Source organism: Lactuca virosa, chromosome 1 (assembly GCF_052849685.1).
Source record: "Lactuca virosa cultivar CGN04683 chromosome 1, Lactuca_virosa_CGN04683_v6, whole genome shotgun sequence".
Taxonomy (NCBI): domain Eukaryota; kingdom Viridiplantae; phylum Streptophyta; class Magnoliopsida; order Asterales; family Asteraceae; genus Lactuca; species Lactuca virosa.
Window position 1 is genome coordinate 56,389,540 of NC_136426.1, and position 27,294 is coordinate 56,416,833.

At 39.6% G+C, this 27,294-nt stretch overlaps 1 protein-coding gene across 2 annotated transcripts; it reads left to right on the top strand.

The window, feature by feature from the left end:
- The first annotated feature begins 444 nt into the window (after positions 1-444).
- Positions 445-5,923, top strand: LOC145132785 (respiratory burst oxidase homolog protein C-like). 2 transcript variants are annotated; one of them, XM_079067797.1, is made up of 12 exons: positions 445-1,027; positions 1,119-1,281; positions 1,376-1,424; positions 1,600-1,713; positions 1,795-2,217; positions 2,306-2,689; positions 2,791-2,886; positions 2,984-3,099; positions 3,194-3,296; positions 3,389-3,438; positions 3,914-4,422; positions 5,407-5,923. In XM_079067797.1, the coding sequence occupies exons 1-12, from the start codon at positions 607-609 to the stop codon at positions 5,514-5,516; spliced, it is 2,538 nt and encodes an 845-aa protein (XP_078923923.1). In that variant the 5' UTR covers positions 445-606; the 3' UTR covers positions 5,517-5,923. The 2 variants fall into 2 exon arrangements, with proteins under 2 accessions (XP_078923923.1, XP_078923851.1); XM_079067725.1 differs by having other exon boundaries at positions 446-1,027; positions 3,386-3,438.
- The last annotated feature ends 21,371 nt before the right edge of the window (positions 5,924-27,294 follow it).

Below are 27,294 nucleotides of genomic sequence, written 5' to 3' on the forward strand. Positions count from 1 at the left end.
TTAGTGCGGTTTCAATACTTGCCCCTATCAAATATTAGATAGACATGTAATATATTTAAACTATAATTAAAAAGATTTGGGAATAAAAATACACCTCATAAGATTAGAACTATAATTTAAAATTATTACGACATAGTCCAAGATGTCATTATAATAACAAACCATCGATAACAATTCTTATTCTTAACCATATAAATGTGAAGAACATATTATTATTATTTTTGTCAATTATGTACTATTAATATAAAATGATAAAGAAAATAATAAAGTTTGTTAAATATATGAAATGGTATGCAATGTGCATTTTATTATTGTTAGGTTGTAAATATAAATAATAATTAGGATTTGTTAGAAATTTAGAACAAATATAAAATGAATAAATTAAACAATGTGGATGCCAACGAAGATACAGTTATGGTTGTTGAAAGATGTTCATATGAGCAGCTGCCAGCTGATCAGATAACCTAAGTAGGAGGCCTCTCCTCCTTCATTTTCCCCAAGAACAATATATTATTCTTCAATTTCTCTCGTGATTATACCTAAAACATCTACCCTCTTCAGAATTCACTCCCCCTTTTGATTTTCAATCTGATTAGTTCGAAGTAAATGCAAAAGATGGGTACAGATGACGGAAGAACCCGGTTGTCGGAAATCACTTTGAACGTCCGTGACGACTCGGTGGTAGTACAGAGCGTGGCGACGGCCGGCGGAGCTGACGTGGACGATCCAGAGCAGCTGAATGTGTTAGCTAAAGGGTTGGAGAAGAGGTCGTCGGTGGTGCAAAATGCTTCGTCGAGGATCCGGCCGGTGTCGTCGGTGTTGAAGCAGTTGACAACCTTGTCGAAACGACGACCCATGGGTCGGTTAGACAGGAGTAAGCCCGTCGCAACTTATGCTCTCAAGGGGCTCAAGTTCATTAGCAAGACCGACGGAGCTACGCCGTGGGCCGTCTTAGAGAAGCGATTTGACGATCTCACAGCCACCACCAATGGCTTACTTCCACGGTCGCTTTTCGGGGAATGCATTGGTAATTAATAACTCCATCCATCCATGCATGTTCTTCATATTTTTGAATAATTAGGATTCTTTTTATTTTTTAATCTATTTTAATTTGTCAGGCATGAACAAAGAGTCCAAAGAGTTCGCCGGAGAGCTATTTAATTCACTAGCTCTAAGGAGAAATATAACAGGTGACTCGATTAACAAAGCACAACTGAAGGAGTTTTGGGACCAAATATCTGATCAGAGTTTTGATTCAAGACTACGGACTTTCTTTGACATGTGAGTATTAGATCAATTATTTAATCTGATCTGTATTTATTCACATATTTTTGTTAGGTGGGAATTATACGTAGACATATATATAAAAATGCAGGGTTGATAGAGATGGAGATGGTAGGATCACAGAAGACGAAGTCAGAAAGGTACATTACGGAATACGTATATATATTTTTAATTTTGTCAAAATTTGCACTCATCAACAAGAACAATAAATAAAAGAAGTTTAAGGGTGCATGGTAGATTAGAATATTTTGTCCAAAATTCCAAATGCATGATTATTAATATTCTATATTCTAATATTCTATACCCATGATGCAGATTATCAGCCTTAGTGCTTCAGCTAACAAGTTATCAAATATTAAAAAACAAGCAGATGAATACGCCGCTATGATCATGGAAGAGTTAGACCCGGAAAACCTCGGTTACATCATGGTAAGATTATATATATACACACATTAGATAGTTAATTAATTGGTTATATATATGATGATTAATGGAAAAGAGGTTAAACAGATTGAGAATTTGGAGATGCTATTGCTACAAGCACAAACACACAACATGATAGGAGAAAACCGAAACCTAAGCGAAATGTTGAACCAAAAGCTGAAAACCACGCGAAGTGGTAATCCCATTAGGAGATGGTATGGAGATTTCAGGTTCTTTTTACTGGATAATTGGCAGAGATGTTGGGTGATTGTACTTTGGACAGTAGTTATGGTTACTTTGTTTATATGGAAGTATATTCAGTACAAGAACCGAGCAGTCTATAAAGTGCTCGGTGCTTGTGTCTGTATTGCTAAAGGATCAGCCGAGACCTTAAAATTAAACATGGCGATTATTTTGTTACCTGTTTGTCGAAACACGATTACTTGGCTTAGGAACAAGACCCGGTTGGGTATTGCTGTTCCATTCGATGATAATCTCAATTTCCACAAAGTGAGTATAATAATATATATTTTATAAATGGTTTTTACTTTTTACTAAACTTATGGTTTTATAAATACTAAAATCGATAATGATGTAGGTAATTGGGGTGGCGATTTCAATTGGAGTTGGGTTACATGCGATTTCGCATTTAACGTGTGATTTCCCGAGGCTAATTCACGCGACAGAGGAAGAGTATAAACCAATGCAACAGTATTTCGGGGATCAAGCCAAGAACTACTGGCATTTTGTGAAGGAAGTTGAAGGGTATACGGGAATCATAATGTTAGTGCTAATGATGATAGCTTTTACACTGGCAACACCATGGTTAAGACGAAACAAGCTCAAACTACCATCGTTTCTAAAGAAACTCACTGGGTTTAATGCGTTTTGGTACACCCATCATCTCTTTGTCATTGTTTACACGCTGCTCATAGTTCATGGTATCAAACTTTACCTCACAAAGGAATGGTACAAGAAAACGGTAATTAGTTCTTCTATGATTGATTCATATATATCTTATATAATATAAATTTGTCTTTGTTACCATATCTTTGTACTAAATCAACTTTTGATCATATGCAGACATGGATGTACTTGGCTGTACCAATCTTGATCTATGCATGTGAGAGATTAATAAGAGCGTTTCGATCTAGTGTCGAGTCGGTCAAAATACTTAAGGTATAGTTTTTATTACACGGGTTAAATTTAATTCAGATTTTTTTTTCATATATTCACAATAAGATGATATATTAAATGATAATATTGTACGTTAAAGGTGGCAAATTATCCTGGAAATGTATTGGCACTTCATATGTCGAAGCCACAAGGCTTTAAATACAAGAGTGGGCAATACATGTTTGTCAAATGTGTTGCTGTCTCCCCATTTGAATGGTGAGTGGCTATATACGGCTTTTAAATTCATATTAAGTGATATATATAAATAAAAATTAAGTGAAGTTAATGATTAATACATGCATGTCCACAGGCACCCATTTTCCATCACATCTGCTCCTGGTGATGACTACCTGAGCGTTCATATCCGGACTCTCGGTGATTGGACTGGACAGCTAAAAACAGTTTTTTCCGAGGTACACGACGTGTTAATATTATTACTATTACTTTATGACACGCGAGTTAATTAGTTTATGTTTAACATGTGTGTTTTGGTGGTATATAGCAGCCTCTGCCTAATGGAAAAAGTGGACTTGATGGCCAAGGTGAAAATCGAACGTAAGCGACTTCAACTCTTTCTAGAAAGCTTCCAAATTAATAAATTACGAGAAATGAATTACCATCTAATAGTCCTTATTGTTTAGTATATATATAAAAGCATAATATATGCCACCTTCTTAATTTGCACCTAAAACCTTGACTATTTTGTGTACACCTTGCAATCAAGAACATTAATTTAATATATTAATTAGAGAAAGTTAATTAATTGGCAGTACAGCCTATTGGTTAAATGTGGTCCAATTATGCATGTGGATATGAAACATGATTTTCTTCACCCACATAGCTAATTACCTAAAGGGTTTCTAGCCCAGCGGTATCAGGTGGTGTCCTCCCTCCTTGAGGTCCAGGGTTCAAGTCCCGTGGTGGACATAGGTGAAATTAGGTGTTAGTTAAGGAGTAGATTATAATATTTGTATTTGCCGGTTCAAAAAAAAAAAAAGCTAATTACCTAGTTGAAATTTTTTTTTTACAGGTACCCAAAACTTTTAATCGACGGTCCATATGGAGCACCATCACAAGACTACAAGAAATATGACGTGGTGTTACTAGTGGGGTTAGGAATAGGAGCAACCCCTATGATCAGTATTGTGAAAGAGATTGTGAATAACATGAAAGCCAAAGAAGAGGATGCGAGTGCCTTGGAAAATGGTACACTAGTACAAAAGAATAAATCAGGACCAACAAGTGCTTACTTCTATTGGGTGACTAGGGAACAGGGTTCATTCGACTGGTTTAAAGGCATTATGAACGAGGCTGGTGAAATGGATAAAAATGGTGTCATTGAGATGCATAATTATTGCACAAGTGTTTATGAGGAAGGTGACGCCAGGTCTGCTCTAATTACTATGCTTCAGTCACTTTATCATGCTAAAAAGGGAGTTGATGTTGTCTCGGATACTCGTGTTAAGACTCATTTTGCCAAACCGGACTGGCCCGAGGTGTACAAGCACATCGCTCTTAAACACACCGGTTCCAGAATAGGTCAGTACGTCCCTTTAATTTGTGCGCAAATTCATTCTCATTGTTCATTTTTGTTGAGATATACTCAAATGTTCGTATAATTAAAGGCGTGTATGTATATTGCTGGGCCTTAAAAAGCTAAATTACAACATTTATAGTAAATGGGGATTCCTTAATTTAATGCTAAACGAATCCTCCCTAATAAATAAAGATATTTTTGCCACATCTCACATTGTCACTTATTTTGCCACATGTAATTTTGTGGTTATTTTAAATTAATTTTTATTCCATATGTTATTTTATGGTTTTTTCATTTTATTAAATCCAAATAGTATTTAAATGCAATAATAAATGCATATCAATTCCATTAATAAACTTTCCTTCTAATTTTAAAATTACTAAATTAAAGATTCATTAATTTTATTTATTTATTTACTTAAATTATTAGTTTAAATTTAAAAAAAGAAAAAAAAAACACTTTAATTTTTATAATTCAATATTTTTCTCACTTTTCTTATAAATTCAAACTTCTTAAATGTTTAGAATTTTATGTTTAATTTTTCTTTCAAATAAACTCATGTAATACATGAGTTTTACACCTAGTTTCATTAACATTGACAAAGAAAGGTCAAAAAAGTAGGAATACAAAAACACAAGATTCAAAATTAGTTAGCATAATGTTGTTATTTCACCAAGTATTTAATTGGCAAGTTGGTATTGGTTATCAAACAAAGGTTAAGTAGAGCGGGGTTGTTTTTCCCATGTCCAAATGGTTGTTGGCACGTTCAAAAAACAAACGTGCATGCATGTCGTCAATAGAGAAATCATGATATTGAAAAGCTGTTTTTTCTCTTCTAATTCTATCTTTCCACAAGACAATGCGTGTAGTGTGTCAATTAAGAATAGAGTATGATCTCCTCATATATGATAGAAAAACAAGTTCTTGTAATTGCATCATGTGATCATATGTAATGTTTTCTAACGTTTGTCTATGAATATCCACAGGAGTGTTCTATTGTGGAGCGCCAGCACCAACACAAAAGCTGAAACAACTAGCTCATGATTTCTCACACAAGACGTCAACAAAATTTGACTTTCACAAAGAGAACTTCTAAGAAAGTTTTTTTTCCTCTTTTTTCCCATCTAAAGACCTCAAGAAATGAATCAAATCAAACCCTTAACTAGTATAAAAATTATACCCCTCATCTCTCCTCTCTGTACAGAGATTTGAAGATCAATGCCGCTATACTTAAAGATAATGTATTATTTTTTCAATTTGTTTTAATAAAATATGAGAGCTTAAATGAATAATGCAAGGAATATAGAGACACCACCACCTATGATTGCTATGGCTGCAGCCAGCAAAGGTATAATAGTGGAGAAGTTCTCATAAAAGGAAAACAAATTACCATTTCATTGGAGGGAATAAAGAAAGCAAGATGCTACACTAATGGTGTGTATCATCCTTTCATCATGGCAGTTGGGTTATCGTCGAATATATTAAATTTGTTTCTTTATTTAATTGTGTGTTGTTAAGAAATGTTTATGATGTAATAGGTTGTAGGTGGCAGGAAATGAAAAAGAAATATCAACTAACTAGTCATCTGAGTATTGACTTAAGATATGTTAGAAATTAAACCCAACAAAAGTAATGGAAAGAATGGGTTGAAGATACAATTAAGCAAACGGTGCCAAAACTTGGTGGGATGTCAAGCCACCAAGAAAATTACACAATTTTGATTGCAAATAAAATGTAATATAATCGTAAAAATCGGATCGAATCCACGGAGAAATTGTTGTATTCAATTATCAATGCAATCCAAATGAATAAGTGAAATAAAGCTAAACAACTAAAATTAAACTAAAGAGGGGGAGGAGGGAGGGTGATTTGTTTGAAAACTAAAAGACTTGAAAACACTACATGTTTGCAATTAAACAAGATGGTGAGATGCTCAAATATGAGAAAAAATTGGTCAACTAAAGCAATTCACCACCATAAATACTTGTTTGTTTATCATTAAGATTCAATCTGTAGGCTTATCATTCAACCCAAATTGGTTATAGCAATCATGAAGCATGACATACAAAAAATCCTCAAAATTAGTATGGAGGTTGGGGAAGCCCATAACACTCCTTCTTAATCAAAGTCAAGGATCTAGTTGAAGCAGTTGAATCCAAGAAAATTGATTAGCCTTAAGAATGAAGGAATTCACAATTCCAAGAGGATGTCAATGTTTACACATCCATAAATGAGTCATGACCCACAAGCTAAAGATGATTTCTACTATCATAAAGCTCTTGTTCCATACCAATTCAATTCGATGATCATTTACTTAATCAAATAAAATGACTAACAATTACTCATCAAATACCAAGCTCATGAACAAAAGTATTAAACAAACATAAGAATGAAGAACTATGTATACATGAGCTAAATAACAAACAAATTTGAATCCTTCAAAACTCACAAATATTCAGGGGCTTTAGCCCAAGTCAACCAAAATAAACTACTTAGCCACTCATGGCAACAAAACAATAATCACAAATGTGTTTAAATATCAAAGATTATGAGAATATTAGAAGAATGAGATGATGAATGCTTCTTGCTCTTCAAAATTGCCCAAAAACTGCTCCGATGGTGTCTAATTTCGATCTAGGGGCTGCAAGACCTAACCTCCAAGGTAAATGATAAGCCAAATGACCAAAATGCACCCGGTAATGCAGTTATGCAGGTACCCACATAGATCTGCGCGGGTGAGAACCTCACCCCCACACAGGATGCTGAAATGTCATTGGTTGATACCTCCACTACTCCAATCTACTATATAAGATTCCTTTGGTCCCCTTCACACCACTCATGATTCAAATTTGATCAAATTATCTTCTAGCACTTGAATAGATAGTCCAAACCCATATCCAAGAATCCATGACCCATCCAAGTCTTCAACACATCAAGCCTAAAAACTCCCATATGGATCCAGCAAAGCCTAATAGCTCCTAGAAGGTCCACAAAGCCCAACAACTTAGCAACAAGATAATCTGAGACTGCAACGAGGCTCCAAATACCTCATGAAAAAGAAAAAAAAATTACCTGATATGATCCAAGATAAAAAAAGGATAAAATGTGTAATGCAAAAACAATAAAAAGAACTAAAAATGCTAAAATAAAGTAAATACAAGAAGTAAATAATACAAACTATCACATCCATATAAAATATATATTTTGGTGACTTGTATAATAGTTATGAGGTGTTGTATATCATGTGAATGAATCAATTTTTTAACTAACACCTCACCTAAGTAGTATAAACACAAATGAAAGATATCATCCCCCTAAATGAAAGATATCATCCCCTAAAAGATGTCATCCCCTAAGTAGTATAAACACAAATGAAAGATATCATTCATTGGTAGACAAGGTCGCTGTAACACCGTAAATTTCAAACCAAATTTTTCATTTTAAAACACAATAAACCACATGTCGCATTTTCTCAAAATCACAAGTATCAAATTATCAACACATTTCAAAATTGTTTATCACAACTCCAGGATCCTCCAAAGACATATCTCCAACTCAGATGTGTGTACAATCAAGTCGGCGCCTTCCCGCGATCCTGATAAGAACCTGAAACACATAACACATAAGACGGTAAGCACGAAGCTTAGTGAGTTCCCCAAAATACCACATACAACAATTCGCCACTCGAGGCTATACCCAGTAAGACCCTCCGGTCTATGTGTCTCAGCGGGACCCTCCAGTCCCGTAGCTCGTTGGACCCTCTGGTCCGATCTAGCTCGTTGGACCCTCCGGTCTGGTCTGATTGAGAACCCTCTGGCCTCATAGTTCGTTGGACCCTTCGGTCCGGTTTAAGCAACAACAATATAACATACAATACATATCATACAATCATGCGTAACTCAAGCAAGCACATAAGACCCTCTGGTCACACATAATTACCACTCTAGGTAAAGTATAGTGAGAAGACTCACCTGACAAGCAGCAAGTAAATAACCTCGCACCCGAATCTCGAACTAGCCTCCGCCTAACACAAGGGATGAATATCACTAATTAATACTCTTTTCACAATTCAAACAACCGAAGGCTATTCTTTCTCTTTCTAACTCTTTGAAGTGGATAAAAGACCATTTTACCCCTCCATGGTCCTTATTACTCATGTTGACCAGAACCCCCAGAGTCAACAGAAGTCAACACTCGAGTCAACAGTCCAAGTTTGACCCAACTCGTCGAGTGCACTCTTGCGACTCGTCGAGTCCCCTCGTATCCTCAGAAGTCTCAAAAGTCTAGCTCAACTCGTCGAGTTGACCCCCAACTCGCCGAGTTATCACTCAATCAACCCATCGGGACAACCCCTCACCGACTCGTCGAGTCAGGCCATGGACTCGGCGAGTCCCTTCGACCAGATTCCTCATTCAAACGATTTAAGGCAGATCCATCACCCCAAACACTAGATCTACCATCCTAAGGGTCGATTGTCACGTAAAGCTGCAAGCTTTACGTTTAAACATAGCATATAAGGCTCATAATGCCAATATAACTCTAACAAGGATGATTAACCACAATAACTCTTCTATGGTTAAATAAAGCTATAATCTTTGGACTCTCTGGACCTCTCAAGGTCCAGATCTGAAGTCTAGGCCTTAAGAGAGACCTTATGCATACAAAGTCCCAACAATGGTGGAAGAAACCCTAATCGTCCATATTTACACGATCTAAGCAAAATAACAAGAAAGGTGCAAGATTTTATGTCACATCCTGAAACTTTGTCCGTTTCCGTTACGCGATTTCCGTTAATAAAATTTCAAATTCATTAACCTTTCCGTCAAACTTCTTGGTTTAGAAAATAATCTAGTTATATATATAATTAAATTATTTACGAGTCGGAACCAAAAATCGCGCAGAAACCCGAATATCTCGAAAAATCAATCAAATCCGGCCTAAGTGAGTTTACAGCCGTAAACTCGTTTACGACCGTAAACTCGTTTACGGCCGTATACCTGTTTACGGCCAGCAAAGAGTGAACCCCACCACCGACCACAAAACCCCTATAAATACGAGACCTCCACCTTCATTTGAACACTTCTGGCCGAAAAACTCTCTCCTTCTCTCTCTAAGAACCTTGACCGTAAACACCTAAAAACACCTAAAAACACCTTCAAACTTCGGGAAAACATCGAGAAACACCGTTTGGAGCCACTTCGGAACGTCTGGAAACGCTATCTCTTCGAAATCAGCACCATTGTTCTTGAGTTTACGGTCCATCTTCAAAGACCGTAAACACTGTTCTTGAGTTTACGGTTCAAGCCTTCAAAGACCGTAAGCCCTGTTCTTGAGTTTACAGCCGTAAACTCACCAAGCCTTCAGAAACCGTAAACCCCAGTTCACGGCCGTAAACCCTGTTCATGGCCGTAAACTATCAGTCGACCGTAAACCCTTGTTCACGGCCGTAAACACTTTTTAAGTGGTGCTTTTGGCTGAAAACCCACTTTCGTCGATTCGATCAAGTCCCGGTAACATTCCTCAACCGAATACAAGTGTTCTTCTAACACTTTATCTAACGAAAGCGCTAATTTAGATACATATATGTATTTATTTGATAATAGGATTTCGTTAAGTGTCACGTGCAACAACTGGAGGATCTTCATTTCAGTCAGCGCTTTCACGCAAGAACTATGAGTTCATACCCCTACATTTTTCCATATCTTCAATGTTTTAAGGGGGGGGGGGAATACAAGCTAAACATAAATGTTTTCAAAAACTCATGCAAACCTCATACTTTAACCCTTTTGTACTGTGTTGAGCATAAGGGACGTTTCCACTAAAATTGCATAGTTTTCCGGATACGCTATTCACTAAACATGCAAACTATAATCGATATAGTTTGGGATTTTTCTAAACATAACAAGTACAGAAACTTTCACTACTAAACATATGCGCTAAGACAGAAACAGTTTGCAGATACATCATTACTTTATCATGGCTTTTCATAACTGTAATTATCACTACATATGATATACATACGGATTTTCACTATGGTAGAACGCTACTACACTACATGTAAACTAGATTGTACGATACTGTGAGGCGCTACTTCACTACTGTACCCTTAGGTGTACAGGGATAAATCCTACCACTATATAACCAGAGTCTCCTGGAGGGAGAGCGTGAGATTTGTGAATAGATCTATTCGGGACTGACAATCCCACACACGAACTGCTAGCTACAGTTGGGCAGGCATGCCTAGGGTGACAAATGTCATTTTACTCGACGCCTGAAGAACGTTGGAAAGGTCTCTAGTCATATCAAGCATGGTTATACGACTCACAATATGTATAAATCACATTTAGTTTACAACTTAACACTCTTCAACAGTTTTATTTACATTAAATAGAACTAATACACACTACAACTGGAGAACTTTCAAGGTTTTCAAACAGAAACAAGCATACAATGGTTTTCACGCACGAAATACTATTACATCATGATTAGCATTAGCTAGTCACATGAAGTAATAATTTCGCATATCACTACAGTTTTCAGTGACCAAACATTCACGGTTTTATACAGAATTGAAAACACTACTTTGTCACTAAAGAAAATATCAGATTTTCTTGGAACTATACTAATATTTTACGAACTCACCAATGATTTTCACTACAAACCACCGCTTATGAACTCACCAGCTTTATGCTGATACTCTTTCAAACTGCTTGTATTCTCAGGAAATCAGTAGACAGGTACTTGCTGGATTTTCGCGGAACTGGAGCAATAAGAGTTTTAAGTTTATACTATACAAAGCTATTGAATGTAATTCAAACAAAGTTTCAGACAAAGTTTCAAACTGATGTAAACATTTTTATTTTAGTATTCATTGTACTGGTTGTGTTGCTATGATTGCTATTATTCATTGGTTGTGATGCTACACATGACGTCCTCCACCCCAGAACGTTTCCGCCATTCTGGTTTTGGGGTGTGACAGATTGGTATCAGATCCATTGTTTATAGCGAACTAGTATACCGAACCTTACGTGGTATACAACTATAAACACTAGGGGGCCTAAGTGCTCTACGCTAAAAGTATACTTTCAAAATATAAAGTATTTTTTTAAAAAAAAAAAGTATACGGGCATGCATACATAACAAAATTCGTGTCACTAGTAGAACAGAACAAAAGTATTTGGATGCTGGAACGTTGCGGTTAAACCTGGGCAGTTATGTAATCATGTCTAGGGTGAATATAGCCTGATCAACTATATTCAGTCGAGACATGACCAACATGTGCTTGGGAGTGACTGTGGTATTACAGCAGGCCTAAAACTTACCAAAATCATCCCACATAAAATACTATAGGAGTATTTTCGCTAGAGCCAAACTCAGTATACAGATTCACTCTAAGTGTTGTTACCTTTTCTCCCTTAAGCGATAACTTACTTGCGTTAGTAACCTTTCTGTGCTTATCGCAGCGGTAGTATACTCTTAATTTCAGGATGAGATATATTTTGTTTTATATATATCTCGAGGACTTACCGTCCTCTTCTTCCTGACTGTTTTCTAGAACGAGATGCCTCCTCGACCAAGACCCATCAGAAGAAACGATGACACTCCGCCACCACCACCACCTCCTCAGTTCGACCCTGTCATGTTTCAGGCAGCAGTTACCGCCGCCGTGACTGCAGCAATGGCACAAGTGAATGCTGGTGGGGCTGGAGGTGGAACCGACCCACAGAGACCAGGTGGAAGTCAGGGACATCAAAAAGAATGTTCCTACAAGGACCTCATGACTGCAAAACCCAAGTCCTTCGACGGAAATGGAGGTGTCATCGCCCTGACTCGATGGTTCGAGAAGATCGAATCCATCTTCGAAATTTGCGTCTGTTCTGAAGCAAACAAGGTGAAGTTCGCCGCCTGCACCTTCACCGACAGAGCCTTGACCTGGTGGAATGGTCGAGTCAAAACCCTAACCCTGCCAGTGGCTAACGCCATGGGTTGGGAAAGACTGAAGGAGCTCATGCTCGCGGAGTACTGCCCGAGGGGCGAAGTGCAAAAGCTGGAACACGAACTCTGGAACTTGAAGATGAAGGGTTCCGACATCGCTGCCTACACCGCTAGATTCTGTGATCTGGCTCTCCTCTATCCGGGAATGGTCACCCCGGAAAGCAAGAAAATCGAAAGGTACATCTGGGGACTGACACAACCAACAAAAGGGAATGTCTTGGCTGCTAGACCGATTACTTTTGAAAGTGCCAAGGATCTGGCACAGACCCTAATCGATCATGGAATCGATCTGGATGAGGTGGCAGCTATCTCCGAGCCACAAAAGGAAAGTGGCGGGAAGAAGAAGAAGTTTGGTAACAAACGAAAGGGTCAGTCTTCGCAGGAGCCCTCCAAGAAACAAAAAACAGTGGCAGTTCATGCTGTTACTGCTCCTGCTGCTGCTCCCACTGCTGTTCCTGATGGGTTTTCAGCATTCTAACACTCCTATGGTGTACATGAAACCCTAGAAACCTTGGATCTATGTTTGACTAAGATACATGCAAATAATTATTTTTCCAAGGTTCTTATCCTAACTAGCATAGCATGGGGTACTTGAATCAAATAAAACTAGTAGAATTACTTACCTTGTAGTAGTAGTTGATTGCTTGGAGTTTGAGAGCCTAGCACCAATAATGTGGATGCCTCAAATGGAAGTCACAAATCACCACAAACTTGGAAACTTGAGAGAATAGTCACAAACTTCTTGAAATCGGCCCTCTTAGTTTACACACATCAACTAGTGTAATTTCAAGAACCAAAGCCTCCTTTATATAGTGTGGTGGATTAGGGTTACATCCATGTAAACCCTAATACCCATGTCTTTTCATTTCCATGAGATCCATGGGTTGAAGCTCCATGGAGTATCCATGGACTTTCCATGCAAGCCTAGCCCATTGCAAATAAGCATTAGCCCACACTATATAAATACAAGAGCCCATATTTAATTAGTCATACTTTTGATCTCTAAATTAATTCTAAATTAATTATAGATCAACACTAATTAAATAATATGATTTTATATTAATATATTAGAACTTATAATATATTAATAAATCATAACTTATACTATTCTCAAAAGATTATCCGTAAATTGTTCGGGTGAAGTGCAACCCAAATGGACCATGCCGGGTCGGGTCAAGTACATACCAAATATAGTTATGGACTTAGACACTATCTCCAACAGTCTCCCACTTGGATAAGTCTAACAACTATAGTTGCAAGTATGACTTCAGGAACCGATCAGCAATCGTAGCTCTTAAAACTCTGTTGAACTATGAAGCGCCATTTTAGATAAGTGATCATATAATCATCTGTTCTAGATATCAGCCGGACAAATACATGGAACATGGTCTTGCTTATTGTCCAGCATTTGTTTCCCGATTTCCGATTTGTTTCACATAGAACTTAACTGAACACATCAATTTAGTTCTGACCGGGCCCGGTACATAGGTCAAAACAAAATCATCGAGGGGCCCAGATATCGCTTCTAATCCTAGAAGGAACAGATAAACTTCGACTCATATGTTTGCTCTACTACTTGTTGAACTACACACAAAGGCACGGTTTATAACATCGAGTTACCAATGCGTTTTCGTGCAATCAATGCATAACCAACTCATAAGCAACAAATCATATCTCTAGGTTTGAAGGCTTATATGATATTACCGTCTCACGATCACTCGAGATAAATTCCATGAAGTGATACAAGTGAGCGTGGGTTGAATCCAATACTCAGAACTTATGAGCACTCATGAGTGCTGTAGCCCCGCTTTGTCTAACATCTTAGACCTCTACAAGCCAACCCATGACAGTCTTGATTCATATCTACTTCCAACATATGACCGACTGTGGAGAGTTTGAATAATATGATATAAACCATAACATAATTATTCTGGAAGTCAAAACATGCAAAAAGAAATAATAGTAAACGATTGACAAGAGATAGCAACACTTTACTCATAAATAACAGCTTTTATTTATCATCAAATGTCAATTACATTTTACAAATTTCAAGATTATCTAACTACTAAAACTAATATCATCCTTCAGCCCTATGCTCCGAGCATGCTGGAGATGCTTAGCCCGAGTCAGTCCCTTCGTGAGGGGATCTGCTGGGTTCTCATCCGATGATACCCTCTTTGCCACGAGGATTCCTTCTTCTATTCGATGTCTGATGAAGTGATATTTTCTGTCAATGTGTCTGGATCTCCCATGATCTCTTGGTTCCTTGGCTAAGGCAACCGCACTATTGCTGTCACAGAAAATCTCCATTGGCTCCTTTATAGCTGGTACAACTCCAAGGTCTCCGATGAAGTTCTTTAGCCATATAGCCTCCTTTGCTGCCTCGCTTGCTGCTATATACTCTGATTCACAAGTGGAATCAGCCACTGTCTCCTGCTTGGAACTTTTCCAAGTAATTGCCCCTCCGTTTAGAGTAAAGACCCAGCCCGACTGAGAGCGGAAATTATCCCTGTCAGCCTGAAAGCTAGCATCATTGTACCCTACAACTCTCAAGTCCTCACTGCCACCGAGGGTAAGGACCCAGTCCTTAGTCCTCCGTAGGTACTTGAGGATATTCTTTACCGCAGTCCAGTGTGCCTTGCCAGGGTTCCCCTGATACCTGCTAACCATGCTCAAAGCAAAGGCCACATCAGGTCGAGTACACGTCATAGCATACATGATCGATTCTACAGCTTAAGCATAAGGTATTCGACTCATTTCTGCTATCTCAGCCTCAGTACTAGGGCTTTGTGTCTTACTCAATCTGGCGTTACTCTGGATGGGTAACTCTCCTTTCTTGGAGTTATGCATGTTGAACCTTTTCAACACTTTGTCTACATAGGTGCTTTGACTAAGTCCAATTAGTCTTTTACTCTTGTTTCTCAAAATCCTTATCCCTAGGATATAGGCAGCTTCTCCAAGGTCCTTCATAGCGAAACACTTCCCAAGCCAGGACTTTACTTCCTGCAGGGTTGGGATGTCATTTCCTATGAGTAGTATGTCATCCACATACAGTACCAAAAAGCTGACTATACTCCCACTAGCCTTGATATAGACACAAGATTCATCTTCACTCCTTGAAAAGCCAAATTCTTTGACTTTCTCATCAAAGCAAAGATTCCATCTGCGAGGTGCCTGTTTTAATCCATAAATGGATTTCTCGAGCTTACACACTCTACTGGGGTACTCTGTACTGACAAAACCCTCTGGCTGAACCATGTAAACATCTTCAGCCAACTTTCCATTAAGGAAAGTGGTTTTGACATCCATTTGCCATATTTCATAATCATGAAATGCAGTAATGGCTAATAGAATCCTAATAGACTTAATCTTGGTCACTAGTGAAAAGGTCTCATTATAATCAACTCCCGGAGTTTGAGAATAACCCTTTGCAACCAGTCGTGCCTTATAAGTGTGTACATTACCATCCATATCGGTCTTCTTCTTGAAGTTCCATTTGCACCCAACTATCTTACGATCAGGTACATTGTCAACCAAGTTCCAAAATTGATTGTCATACATGGACTGTATCTCGCTATCCATAGCCTCTTTCCATTTAGCAGCCTCAGGGCCTGCCATGGCTTCCGTGTAGCTGTTAGGCTCATCCAGATTTACCAGTGTGTTATCACTGATAAGTGTCTCACCTTCTGCAGTAATATGAAAACCATAATAATGATCAGGTGCATTCCTAACTCTGGTGGAACGCCTCAGAGGTATAGATTCTTCAGTCGGCTCAACATGAGTTTCCTCCTCAGGTTGAGGGCTAGGGTTTGAGGTTCCTTCACCACTTGACTCTTGAATTTCCTCAAGGTCAATTTGCCTCCCACTGTCTCCTTGGCTCATGAATTCTCTCTCTCGAAAGAATCCTCTTCTTGCTACAAAGACCACATTATCACTGGGTCTGTAGAAGATGTAACCAAAGGATTTCTGTGGGTAGCCGATGAAAATACACCTTTCGCTTCGGGGTTCGAGCTTATCGTGAGTCTCGCGTCTCACGAAAGCCTCGCAACCCCAAATCTTGATGTGGTCTAGATTGGGAACTTTTCCAGTCCACACCTCGTGAGGTGTTTTGGCAACCTTCTTTGTAGGGACTAGATTAAGGATATGGGCGGCAGTCTCTAAGGCATACCCCTAAAATGAGATTGGTAGCGAAGCTCGACTCATCATGGAACGAACCATGTCCAACAAGGTCCGATTGCGCCTCTCAGCTACACCATTCAACTGTGGTGTCCTAGGAGGTGTCAATTGTGAGACAATCCCACATTCCTTAAGATAGTCAAGGAACTCAGTACTAAGATACTCACCACCACGATCGGATCGAAGCATCTTAATGTTCCTGCCCAACTGATTCTCCACTTCTTGCTTAAACTCTTTGAATTTCTCAAAGGTTTCTGACTTATGCTTGATTAGGTAGACATATCCATATCTACTAAAATCATCAGTAAAAGTCACATAGAACCGATTAGCATCTCTTGTGGCGGTTCTGAAGGGTCCACACACATCCGTGTGTATGAGGTCCAACAAACCTTCACCCCTAGCACAAGTGCCAGTAAAAGGTGACTTTGTCATTTTACTAAGCAAACAAGATTCACAACTATCATCTGACTTTAGGTCAAATGACTCCAAGACTCCATCCTTTTGGAGTTGGCCTATGTGTTTCTTGCTTACATGTCCAAGACGACAATGCCATAAGGATGCTTTATCTAAGCTAGTGGAAGAGTTAATACACAATACATTATTTCCTAGATTATCTACAACAGATACAGTTTCATACACGCCATCACAAGGTAATGATTTAACAATGCATGAAAGGAAATAACATTTCTTGCCATTCCTGGCGAATAATAACATTTATTCAAATCTAATGTAAACCCACTATTTAGCACTAAGGAATAAACTCCTATCTTTGTGACAGGTGAAGCTTTCCTGTTTCCCATGATCAAGTTTATCTTTCCCTGCTCCACATTCTCACTTCTTTTTAGTCCCTGCAAATCATAACATATGTGAATACCACAACCTGTATCAAGGACCCAAGACTTAGAATGAGGTGAGTTATTAGACAATATAGTGTATATACATGCATGGTTGGATTTTACTTTCCCATCCTTCAAATCTTGCTGGTACTTTGGGAAGTTTCGCTTCCAGTGCGACTTTTCATGGCAATAGAAGCATACAGCCTCATTAGGGTTAGCAGAAGGAGTGACAAAACCTTTCTTGGTTTTGCTTGAAGAGGATCCTTCAAGGGTCTTACCCTTGGTACCCTTAGAAGGGTTCTTTCTCTTCTTCCCATTGCCATGCCCGATTGCCAAGACATTGGCCGCAGTTGGAGTAGGAGTAGGAGTAGTAACAACCGACTTACCCTTTAGACCACTTTCGGCGGTCTTCAAGAGTCCTTGAAGTTTGCTGAGGGTGACTTCTTCCTTGTTCATGTGATATGTCATGCGGAATTGATCATAACACGATGGCAAGGAGTGCAAAATGATGTCTATTGCTAACTCCTCAGGGAAGTTCACATTCAGCTTCAGTAAACGGTCCACATACCTTTGCATTTTCTGCATGTGGCCCGTGATGGGTTCACCATCCTTCATCCGAGTTGTTATCATGGAGGAGATTATTTCATATCGCTCTTGACGAGCACTTTGATGGTAGCGGTCCATCAAGTCCTGGTGCATCTCAAAAGGATAATAGTCCTCATAGGACTTTTGGAGCTCGGCTGTCATGCTGGCCATCATGATGCATGCCACTTTTGTAGCATCTCTTTCATGTACCTCATATTCAGCAAGCTCTTCAGGAGTAGCAGTTGGCTCGGGTACCTTCAGCTCCTTGTCGAGAACATATTCTTTGTTCTCATACCGAGTGACTATCCTGATGTTTCTGATCCAATCTGTAAAGTTGGACCCATCAAAGATGACTCTCCCACAAAGATTCATGAGAGAGAAGCAGCTAGTAGGGTTTGAGCCAGAAGCATTGTTATTGGAAGACATCTGAAAAGAAGAGGGAATAGATTAGATTAGATATAGAGACAGTCCTTAAAAAAACACCCAAATGTAATATTAAGGCTAGGACCCAACACAATATTTTATAACTTAGAAGAAGGATGCCGTAATCTAAGCTATAAGATATTTGAAGGTAGGTGAATGACGATTCACCAATTTCCACCATGAAAAACGAAATATTTAATTAGGTTTTAATTGGTTTAGAAACTCCTAGATTCTTTGAGATTCATTGAACTTTCTTCAATGGCATGTTTCAATCTCGTGTGTGCCCTTCACGTTTTGTGACTGGGATGCCGAGGATCACAAAACAAGGTGTGAAGTAACCATGCAAATTACTTGGTACCCTTAATGTATTACCCCTCAATCGATGTGCCGGTTAACCACACACGCTCCATCGATACTATGATAAACATTAAGTCACCCTTTACCTACCTTGTTAAGTTCAAGTTAGTGTGTCGGTTAACCACACACGCTCCACTAACGACTTAAACAAAGTGTAAAGTGTAATTTCAAGGATTAGCACCTTATTCACATTTTCCTAAAATAACTAAGATTGGGAATTCAATAAAGTTTAGTTACTTTAGTATTATCATTATACTTTTAATGAGAATTTATAAGTCCTTGTCCTACCCGTTCGGCTAACGACCCTCCACCGATCAAGGAAGCGGTGGGTGAGACTGGACACCCATTAAGTTGCCATTTTATAGGCAACAACCTTATACCCCCCTTATAGACCGGCTTCGTGAATGAGGCGTACTAGCGGTAAGACGACTTGATCTTATACATATATAAATATTATTAAACTTATAATATTATAAAGTATAAGGGTTGAATTTTAACTTTTAAAATTCTAAGGGTTGGAACTAAAGTTTTTAATATGACTTTACATGTTCCAAAACTTGAGGGCAAGTTTTGTAAACTTTCAAAACTTTTCATTTCTCATAACTTATGAGTTAATGGTTATTAAAAATGAAGACTCTTCATTTTTTTGTAACATATGTGTTCTTTTAATGGTTATTTATAAATGTGACTTTTGGTTATCCATAACTTAAGAACTAGTTATGGACTCCATTAAAACACATAAAGATCAAGAATTAATCTAATCAATTATTAGCACATAATTTCTATGATCTTCTAAACTCATATGTTTATGAATGTTCATATCAAAAATTTCAAGAATCGTAAGTACATATACAAAACTTGAAATTTTGATACGAGCTTTTGAACAAAACTTCGATTTTCAAGTTTTTTTTTTTTTTTTTTTTTTTTTTGCATCAAGTATCAAATAAACAAACCAGGCTCTGATACCACTGATGGGTTTTCAGCATTCTAACACTCCTATGGTGTACATGCAACCCTAGAAACCTTGGATCTATGTTTGACTAAGATACATGCAAATAATTATTTTTCCAAGGTTCTTATCCTAACTAGCATGGCATGGGGTACTTGAATCAAATAAAACTAGTAGAATTACTTACCTTGTAGTAGTAGTTGATTGCTTGGAGTTTGAGAGCCTAGCACCAATAATGTGGATGCTTCAAATGGAAGTCACAAATCACCACAAACTTGGAAACTTGAGAGAATAGTCACAAACTTCTTGAAATCGGCCCTCTTAGTTTACACACATCAACTAGTGTAATTTCAAGAACCAAAGCCTCCTTTATATAGTGTGGTGGATTAGGGTTACATCCATGTAAACCCTAATACCCATGTCTTTTCATTTCCATGAGATCCATGGGTTAAAGCTCCATGGAGTATCCATGGACTTTCCATGCAAGCCTAGCCCATTCCAAATAAGCATTAGCCCACACTATATAAATACAAGAGCCCATATTTAATTAGTCATACTTTTGATCTCTAAATTAATTCTAAATTAATTATAGATCAACACTAATTAAATAATATGATTTTATATTAATATATTAGAACTTATAATATATTAATAAATCATAACTTATACTATTCTCAAAAGATTATCCGTAAATTGTTTGGGTGAAGTGTAACCCAAATGGACCATGCCGGGTCGGGTCAAGTACATACCAAATATAGTTATAGACTTAGACACTATCTCCAATAGTTCCAACCACCCAATCTCCTACCAGTGGTTATGCTGGCAAACTGCCCCTGTGCAACAAGTGTAACTTCCATCATCACGGACCCTGCCGTGAGTTGAGTTGCAACAGCTGTGGAAAGAAAGGACACACAATTCGATACTGCAAGACACCGGCTCAACCAACCAACCAGGCTCCGGGAGCGGGCGCTGGTCAAACTTGTTATGGATGTGGAGAGGCTGGGCACTTCAGGAGAAACTGCCCCAAGGCAACAACTGGTGGCAATACAGGGAGAGTTCTGGTGATGGGCCAGGAGGAAGCAGTTGCTGATCCTACCGTTGTTACGGGTACGTTCCTCCTTGATAACTCTCATGCATGCATTCTTTTCGATTCTGGTGCGGAGAGGAGTTTTGTTAGTCATGCATTCAAGCACCTAATCAAATGTAAATCCCAACCTCTAACCGAAACATTTACCGTCGAGATGGCTAACGGAAAGAAGGAGAGCACTAACGACATATTCATAGGCTGTACTCTTACTCTAGACAATTATTCGTTTCCCATCGACCTTATGTCTGTGTCCATCAAGAGTTTCGACGTCATTATCGGCATGGACTGGTTAAGCTTCAATCGTGCTGATATTCTTTGCTTCGAGAAGGCTATCCATCTCAATCTTCCCTCTGGCGAAACCCTCATGATTTACAGAGATAAGCCTAGCTCGAACCTTCGTATCATTTCGTGCATCAAAGCTCAGAAGTATCTGCGGAAGGAGTGCCATGCATTCCTAGCTCATGTTGTCGACGAAACGCAAAAAGTTAGAGACCTCGAGAGCATCCCCGAAGTCTGTAACTTTCCTGACGTTTTCCCCGAAGATCTCCCAGGAATCCCTCCCGAGCGCCAAGTCGAGTTTCGTATCGACTTAATCCCCGGAGCTACTCCTGTAGCTAAATCTCCTTACCGTTTAGCGCCAGCGGAAATGCAAGAATTATCCAGTCAGCTCAATGAGCTGATCAGCAAAGGATTCATCAGGCCGAGTTCCTTACCCTGGGGAGCTCCGATCTTATTCGTGAAAAAGAAAGATGGATCCTTTCGGATGTGCATTGACTACCGAGAGCTGAATAAGCTTACCATCAAGAACCGATATCCCTTACCCAGAATCGACGATCTCTTCGACCAACTTCATGGAGCCAGTTATTTCTCAAAGATAGATCTAAGATCAGGGTACCATCAGTTGCGAGTTCATGAGAATGATGTGCCCAAAACAGCATTCTGAACTCGCTATGGACACTACGAGTTTGTAGTAATGCCCTTTGGTCTAACCAACGTACCGGCAGTATTCATGGACCTGATGAATCGGGTGTGCCGCCCTTTATTAGACAAGTTTGTGATTGTGTTCATCGATGATATACTTGTCTATTCGCAGAGTGAGAATGATCATAAACAGCACTTAAGACAGGTGTTGGAAACATTAAGAGCAGAAAAGCTATAAGCGAAATTCTCGAAGTGCGAATTCTGGATCAGGAATGTAAATTTCCTTGGACACGTGATTAGCAAGGAAGGAATACACGTGGACCCTTCCAAGATCAAAGCGATTGAGAATTGGTCTGCACCAAGGACACCCACAGAAATCCGGCAATTCTTGGGTCTCGCGGGCTATTATTGCAGGTTCATCCAGAACTTCTCCAGAATCGCTAAGCCTTTAACTACCCTGACACAGAAGGGTGTAACCTTCAGTTGGGGAGCCAAGCAAGACACTGCATTTCAAACATTGAAGCAGGCCCTGTGCAGTGCACCTATCTTGTCCCTGCCCGAAGGGACGGGGGACTTCGTTGTCTACTGTGATGCATCCAATCAGGGCCTAGGCTGTGTGCTCATGCAACGAGGAAAGGTTATCGCCTATGCCTCGAGGCAGTTGAAAACACACGAGGTAAATTACACAACTCATGATTTAGAGTTGGGAGCAGTGGTCTTTGCGTTAAAGATTTGGAGACACTATCTCTACGGAACAAAGTGCACTATCTTCATCGACCATAAGAACTTGCAGCATATCTTTGATCAGAAGGAGTTAAACATGAGACAGCGGCGATGGGTGGAACTACTCAGTGACTACGAGTGCGAAATTCGCTATCATCTCGGCAAGGCCAATGTGGTAGCAGATGCCCTCAGCCGAAAGGAGTATTCAGGGCGTAGGGTGAAGGCACTAACAATGACCATCCATTCCCATCTGTCCGCGCAAATCAGAGAGGCTCAACTGGAAGCCTTAAAACCCGAGAACGTGACAGATGAAGCTTTGTGGGGAATGGACAAGAACTTGGAGGTCAAAGGAGGCGGAGTGTACTATTTCATGAACCGGATCTGGACCCCAAAGTTCGGCGGGTACAGAGAGGTTGTCATGAATGAGGCTCACAAGACGAAATACTCCGTTCACCCAGGTTAAGATAAGATGTATTTGGATCTCAAACAACTCTATTGGTGGCCAAACATGAAAGCGGAAATTGCTACTTTCGTGGGCAAGTGTCTGACTTGTGCCAAGGTAAAAGTGGAATATCAGAAGCCATCGGGTTTACTTCAGCAGTCGGAAATACCGGAGTGGAAGTGGGAAAGGATAACCATGGATTTTATCACCAAGTTACCCAGATCTCCGAGTGGGCACGATGTCATCTGGGTAATTGTCGATCGATTGACGATGTCCGCCCACTTCCTGCCAATCAAAGAAAACTTCAAGATGGAGAGACTCACACGGATCTACATTCAAGAGATAGTTCGCCTTCATGGTGTACCTGCATCCATTATCTCCGATCGAGATAGCAGGTTTACATCGAGGTTCTGGCAGTCTTTACAGAAGGCTCTTGGAACTAAGTTGGATATGAGCACGGCTTATCATCCGCAGACTGATGGACAGAGTGAGAGAACAATTTAGACCTTTGAAGATATGTTGAGAGCCTGCGTTATCGACTTCGGCGCGTCATGGGACACTCATCTTCCTTTGGTTGAATTTTCCTACAACAACAGCTACCATACCAGCATCAAGATTGCGCCGTTTGAAGCCCTCTATGGCCGTAAGTGCAGATCCCCTCTGTGCTGGGCTGAGGTGGGTGACACGCAGCTAGCCAGGGGTCAAGTCCCCGACAATACTCTCACTGGTCCTGAGATCATCCGAGAGACAACTGAGAAGATTGTACAAATCCGGGAACGACTGAAAGCCTCACGAGATAGACAAAAGAGCTACGCCGATAAGAGACGAAAACCCTTGGAGTTCCAGGTTGGTGACCGCGTCCTTCTGAAGGTCTCACCCTGGAAAGGCATGATACGTTTTGGGAAGCGTGGAAAGCTAAACCCAAGGTACATTGGACCGTTTAAGATCCTTGCTAGGATCGGTCCTGTAGCATACAAACTCCAGTTACCACGGGAGCTCAACAACATCCACCCTGTTTTCTACGTATCGAACCTAAAGAAGTGCCTCTCCGATGAGACACTTGTGATTCCTCTCGACAAGATCGAATTAGACGAAGGTCTACACTTCGTGGAATAACCTGTCGAAATCATGGACCGGGAAGTCAAACGAACGAAACAAAGTCGCATTCCGATAGTGAAGGTTCGCTGGAATGCCAAGCGGGGACCTGAATTCACTTGGGAGCGCGAAGATCAGATGAAACAGAAGTATCCGCATCTCTTTCCTAATCCATGATTTGTGTTCTATGTTCGAATTTCGGGACGAAATTCCCTCTAACGGGGGGATGATGTCACATCCCGAAACTTTGTCCGTTTCCGTTACGCGATTGCCGTTAATAAAATTTCAAATTCATTAACCTTTCCGTCAAACTTCTTGGTTTAGAAAATAATCTAGTTATATATATAATTAAATTATTTACGAGTCGGAACCAAAAATCGCGCAGAAACCCGAATATCTCGAAAAATCAATCAAATACGGCCTAAGTGAGTTTACAGCCGTAAACTCGTTTACGACCGTAAACTCGTTTACGGCCGTATACCTGTTTACGGCCAGCAAAGAGTGAACCCCCACCACCGACCACAAAACCCCTATAAATACGAGACCTCCACCTTCATTTGAACACTTCTGGCCGAAAAACTCTCTCCTTCTCTCTCTAAGAACCTTGACCATGAACACCTAAAAACACCTTCAAACTTCGGGAAAACATCGAGAAACACCGTTTGGAGCCACTTCGGAACGTCTGGAAACGCTTATCTCTTCGAAATCAGCACCATTGTTCTTGAGTTTACGGTCCATCTTCAAAGACCGTAAACACTGTTCTTGAGTTTACGGTCCAAGCCTTCAAAGACCGTAAGCCCTGTTCTTGAGTTTACGGCCGTAAACTCACCAAGCCTTCAGAAACCGTAAACCTCAGTTCACGGCCGTAAACCCTGTTCACGGCCGTAAACTATCAGTCGACCGTAAACCCTTGTTCACGGCCGTAAACACTTTTTAAGTGGTGCTTTTGGCTGAAAACCCACTTTCGTCGATTCGATCAAGTCCCGGTAACATTCCTCAACCGAATACAAGTGTTCTTCTAACACTTTATCTAACGAAAGCGCTAATTTAGATACATATATGTATTTATTTGATAATAGGATTTCGTTAAGTGTCACGTGCAACAACTGGAGGATCTTCATTTTAGTCAGCGCTTTCACGCAAGAACTGTGAGTTCATACCCCTACATTTTTCCATATCTTCAATGTTTTCAGGGGGGGGGGGGGAATACAAGCTAAACATAAATGTTTTCAAAAACTCATGCAAACCTCATACTTTAACCCTTTTGTATTGTGTTGACCATAAGGGACGTTTCCACTAAAATTGCATAGTTTTCCGGATACGCTATTCACTAAACATGCAAACTATAATCGGTATAGTTTGGGATTTTTCTAAACATAACAAGTACAGAAACTTTCACTACTAAACATATGCGCTAAGACAGAAACAGTTTGCAGTTACATCACTACTTTATCATGGCTTTTCATAACTGTAATTATCACTACATATGATATACATACGGATTTTCACTATGGTAGAACGCCACTACACTACATGTAAACTAGATTGTACGATACTGTGAGGCGCTACTTCACTACTGTACCCTTAGGTGTACAGGGATAAATCCTACCACTGTATAACCAGAGTCTCCTGGAGGGAGAGCGTGAGATTTGTGAATAGATCTATTCGGGACTGACAATCCCACACCCGAACTGCTAGCTACAGTTGGGCAGGCATGCCTAGGGTGACAAATGTCATTTAACTCGACGCCTGAAGAACGTTGGAAAGGTCTCTAGTCATATCAAGCATGGTTATACGACTCACAATATGTATAAATCACCTTTAGTTTACAACTTAACACTCTTCAACAGTTTTATTTACATTAAATAGAACTAATACACACTACAACTGGAGAACTTTCAAGGTTTTCAAACAGAAACAAGCATACAATGGTTTTCACGCACGAAATACTATTACATCATGATTAGCATTAGCTAGTCACATGAAGTAATAATTTTGCATATCACTACAGTTTTCAGTGACAAACATTCACGGTTTTATACAGAATTGAAAACACTACTTTGTCACTAAAGAAAATATCGGATTTTCTTGGAACTATACTAATATTTTACGAACTCATCAACGATTTTCACTACAAACCACCGCTTATGAACTCACCAGCTTTATGCTGATACTCTTTCAAACTGCTTGTATTCTCAGGAAATCAGTAGACAGGTACTTGCTGGATTTTCGTGGAACTGGAGCAATAAGAGTTTTAACTTTATACTATACAAAGCTATTGAATGTAATTCAAACAAAGTTTCAGACAAAGTTTCAAACTGATGTTAACATTTTTATTTTAGTATTCACTGTACTGGTTGTGTTGCTATGATTGCTATTATTAATTGGTTGTGATGCTACACATGACGTCCTCCACCCCAGAACGTTTCCGCCATTCTGGTTTTGGGGTGTGACATTTTACCTCTTACTCAAGCCATTGCACGAAGTTACACTAGATCCACTGATTCTCTAGCTCCCTTCATGGGTGATCTCCTCTTCTCCTCAAGAGATGCAGTAGTCTACTCCAAGTTTTAGCTTCTAAGACTCTCATGGCTCTCTATATACGTTTAGGGTTTGCTCTCAAGGAAGGTTAGCCGCAAATGAGGCTATAAGTTCCTTTAAATAGGTCCCAAACCCGGGAAATTAGGGTTTCTCTGCCCAACACCTACTCGGCGAGTCAGCTCTCTGACTCGTCGAGTCCAATCATTAATCCCACGTGGACACTCGACTCTACTCGACGAGTTGGACTCACAACTCGTCGAGTCACTCCATTAATCTCAATAATAATCACACAATAATATATCTGAAAGTCCGGATGTTACAATTCTCCCCCACTTGAATTAGATTTCGCCCTCGAAATCGCTCCACAACAACACATAGATCGAACCCAATAACCGAAAAGCACTACCGAGAGGATCTCATACCACAGAACTATCTCTCTCATGGACACCTAAATCCAAACAGGAACTCCCACCCAGAAAAAAAAAGACAGACCCTTCTGCTGCTACGATAACCTTTCTGACTCTCCAGAATCTGGAAACTCTAGTGGCCTGTCTCACTGCCAGACCGCCTTCTCAAGATATCACCATGCTATTCGCTCCTCGAATAACAAACCCTGACAACTCACTGCCCCTCTGATTCCCTTGTTGCGTCTGAGAAAACAAGTCAATGACCAAAAATTGACTACCGATCACTCATACCAGACATGTTAAACAATTCAGATCATACTCCAAAGAATGAAAGGGT

Bases quoted from the DNA above. Each gene is read 5' to 3' on its own strand.
- LOC145132785 (XM_079067725.1), top strand. From the start codon at position 607: ATGCAAAAGATGGGTACAGATGACGGAAGAACCCGGTTGTCGGAAATC. The intron at 2,690-2,790 runs GTAATTAGTTCT...GATCATATGCAG, and splicing joins AGGAATGGTACAAGAAAACG to ACATGGATGTACTTGGCTGT. The intron at 3,439-3,913 runs GTAAGCGACTTC...TTTTTTTTACAG, and splicing joins GGCCAAGGTGAAAATCGAAC to GTACCCAAAACTTTTAATCG.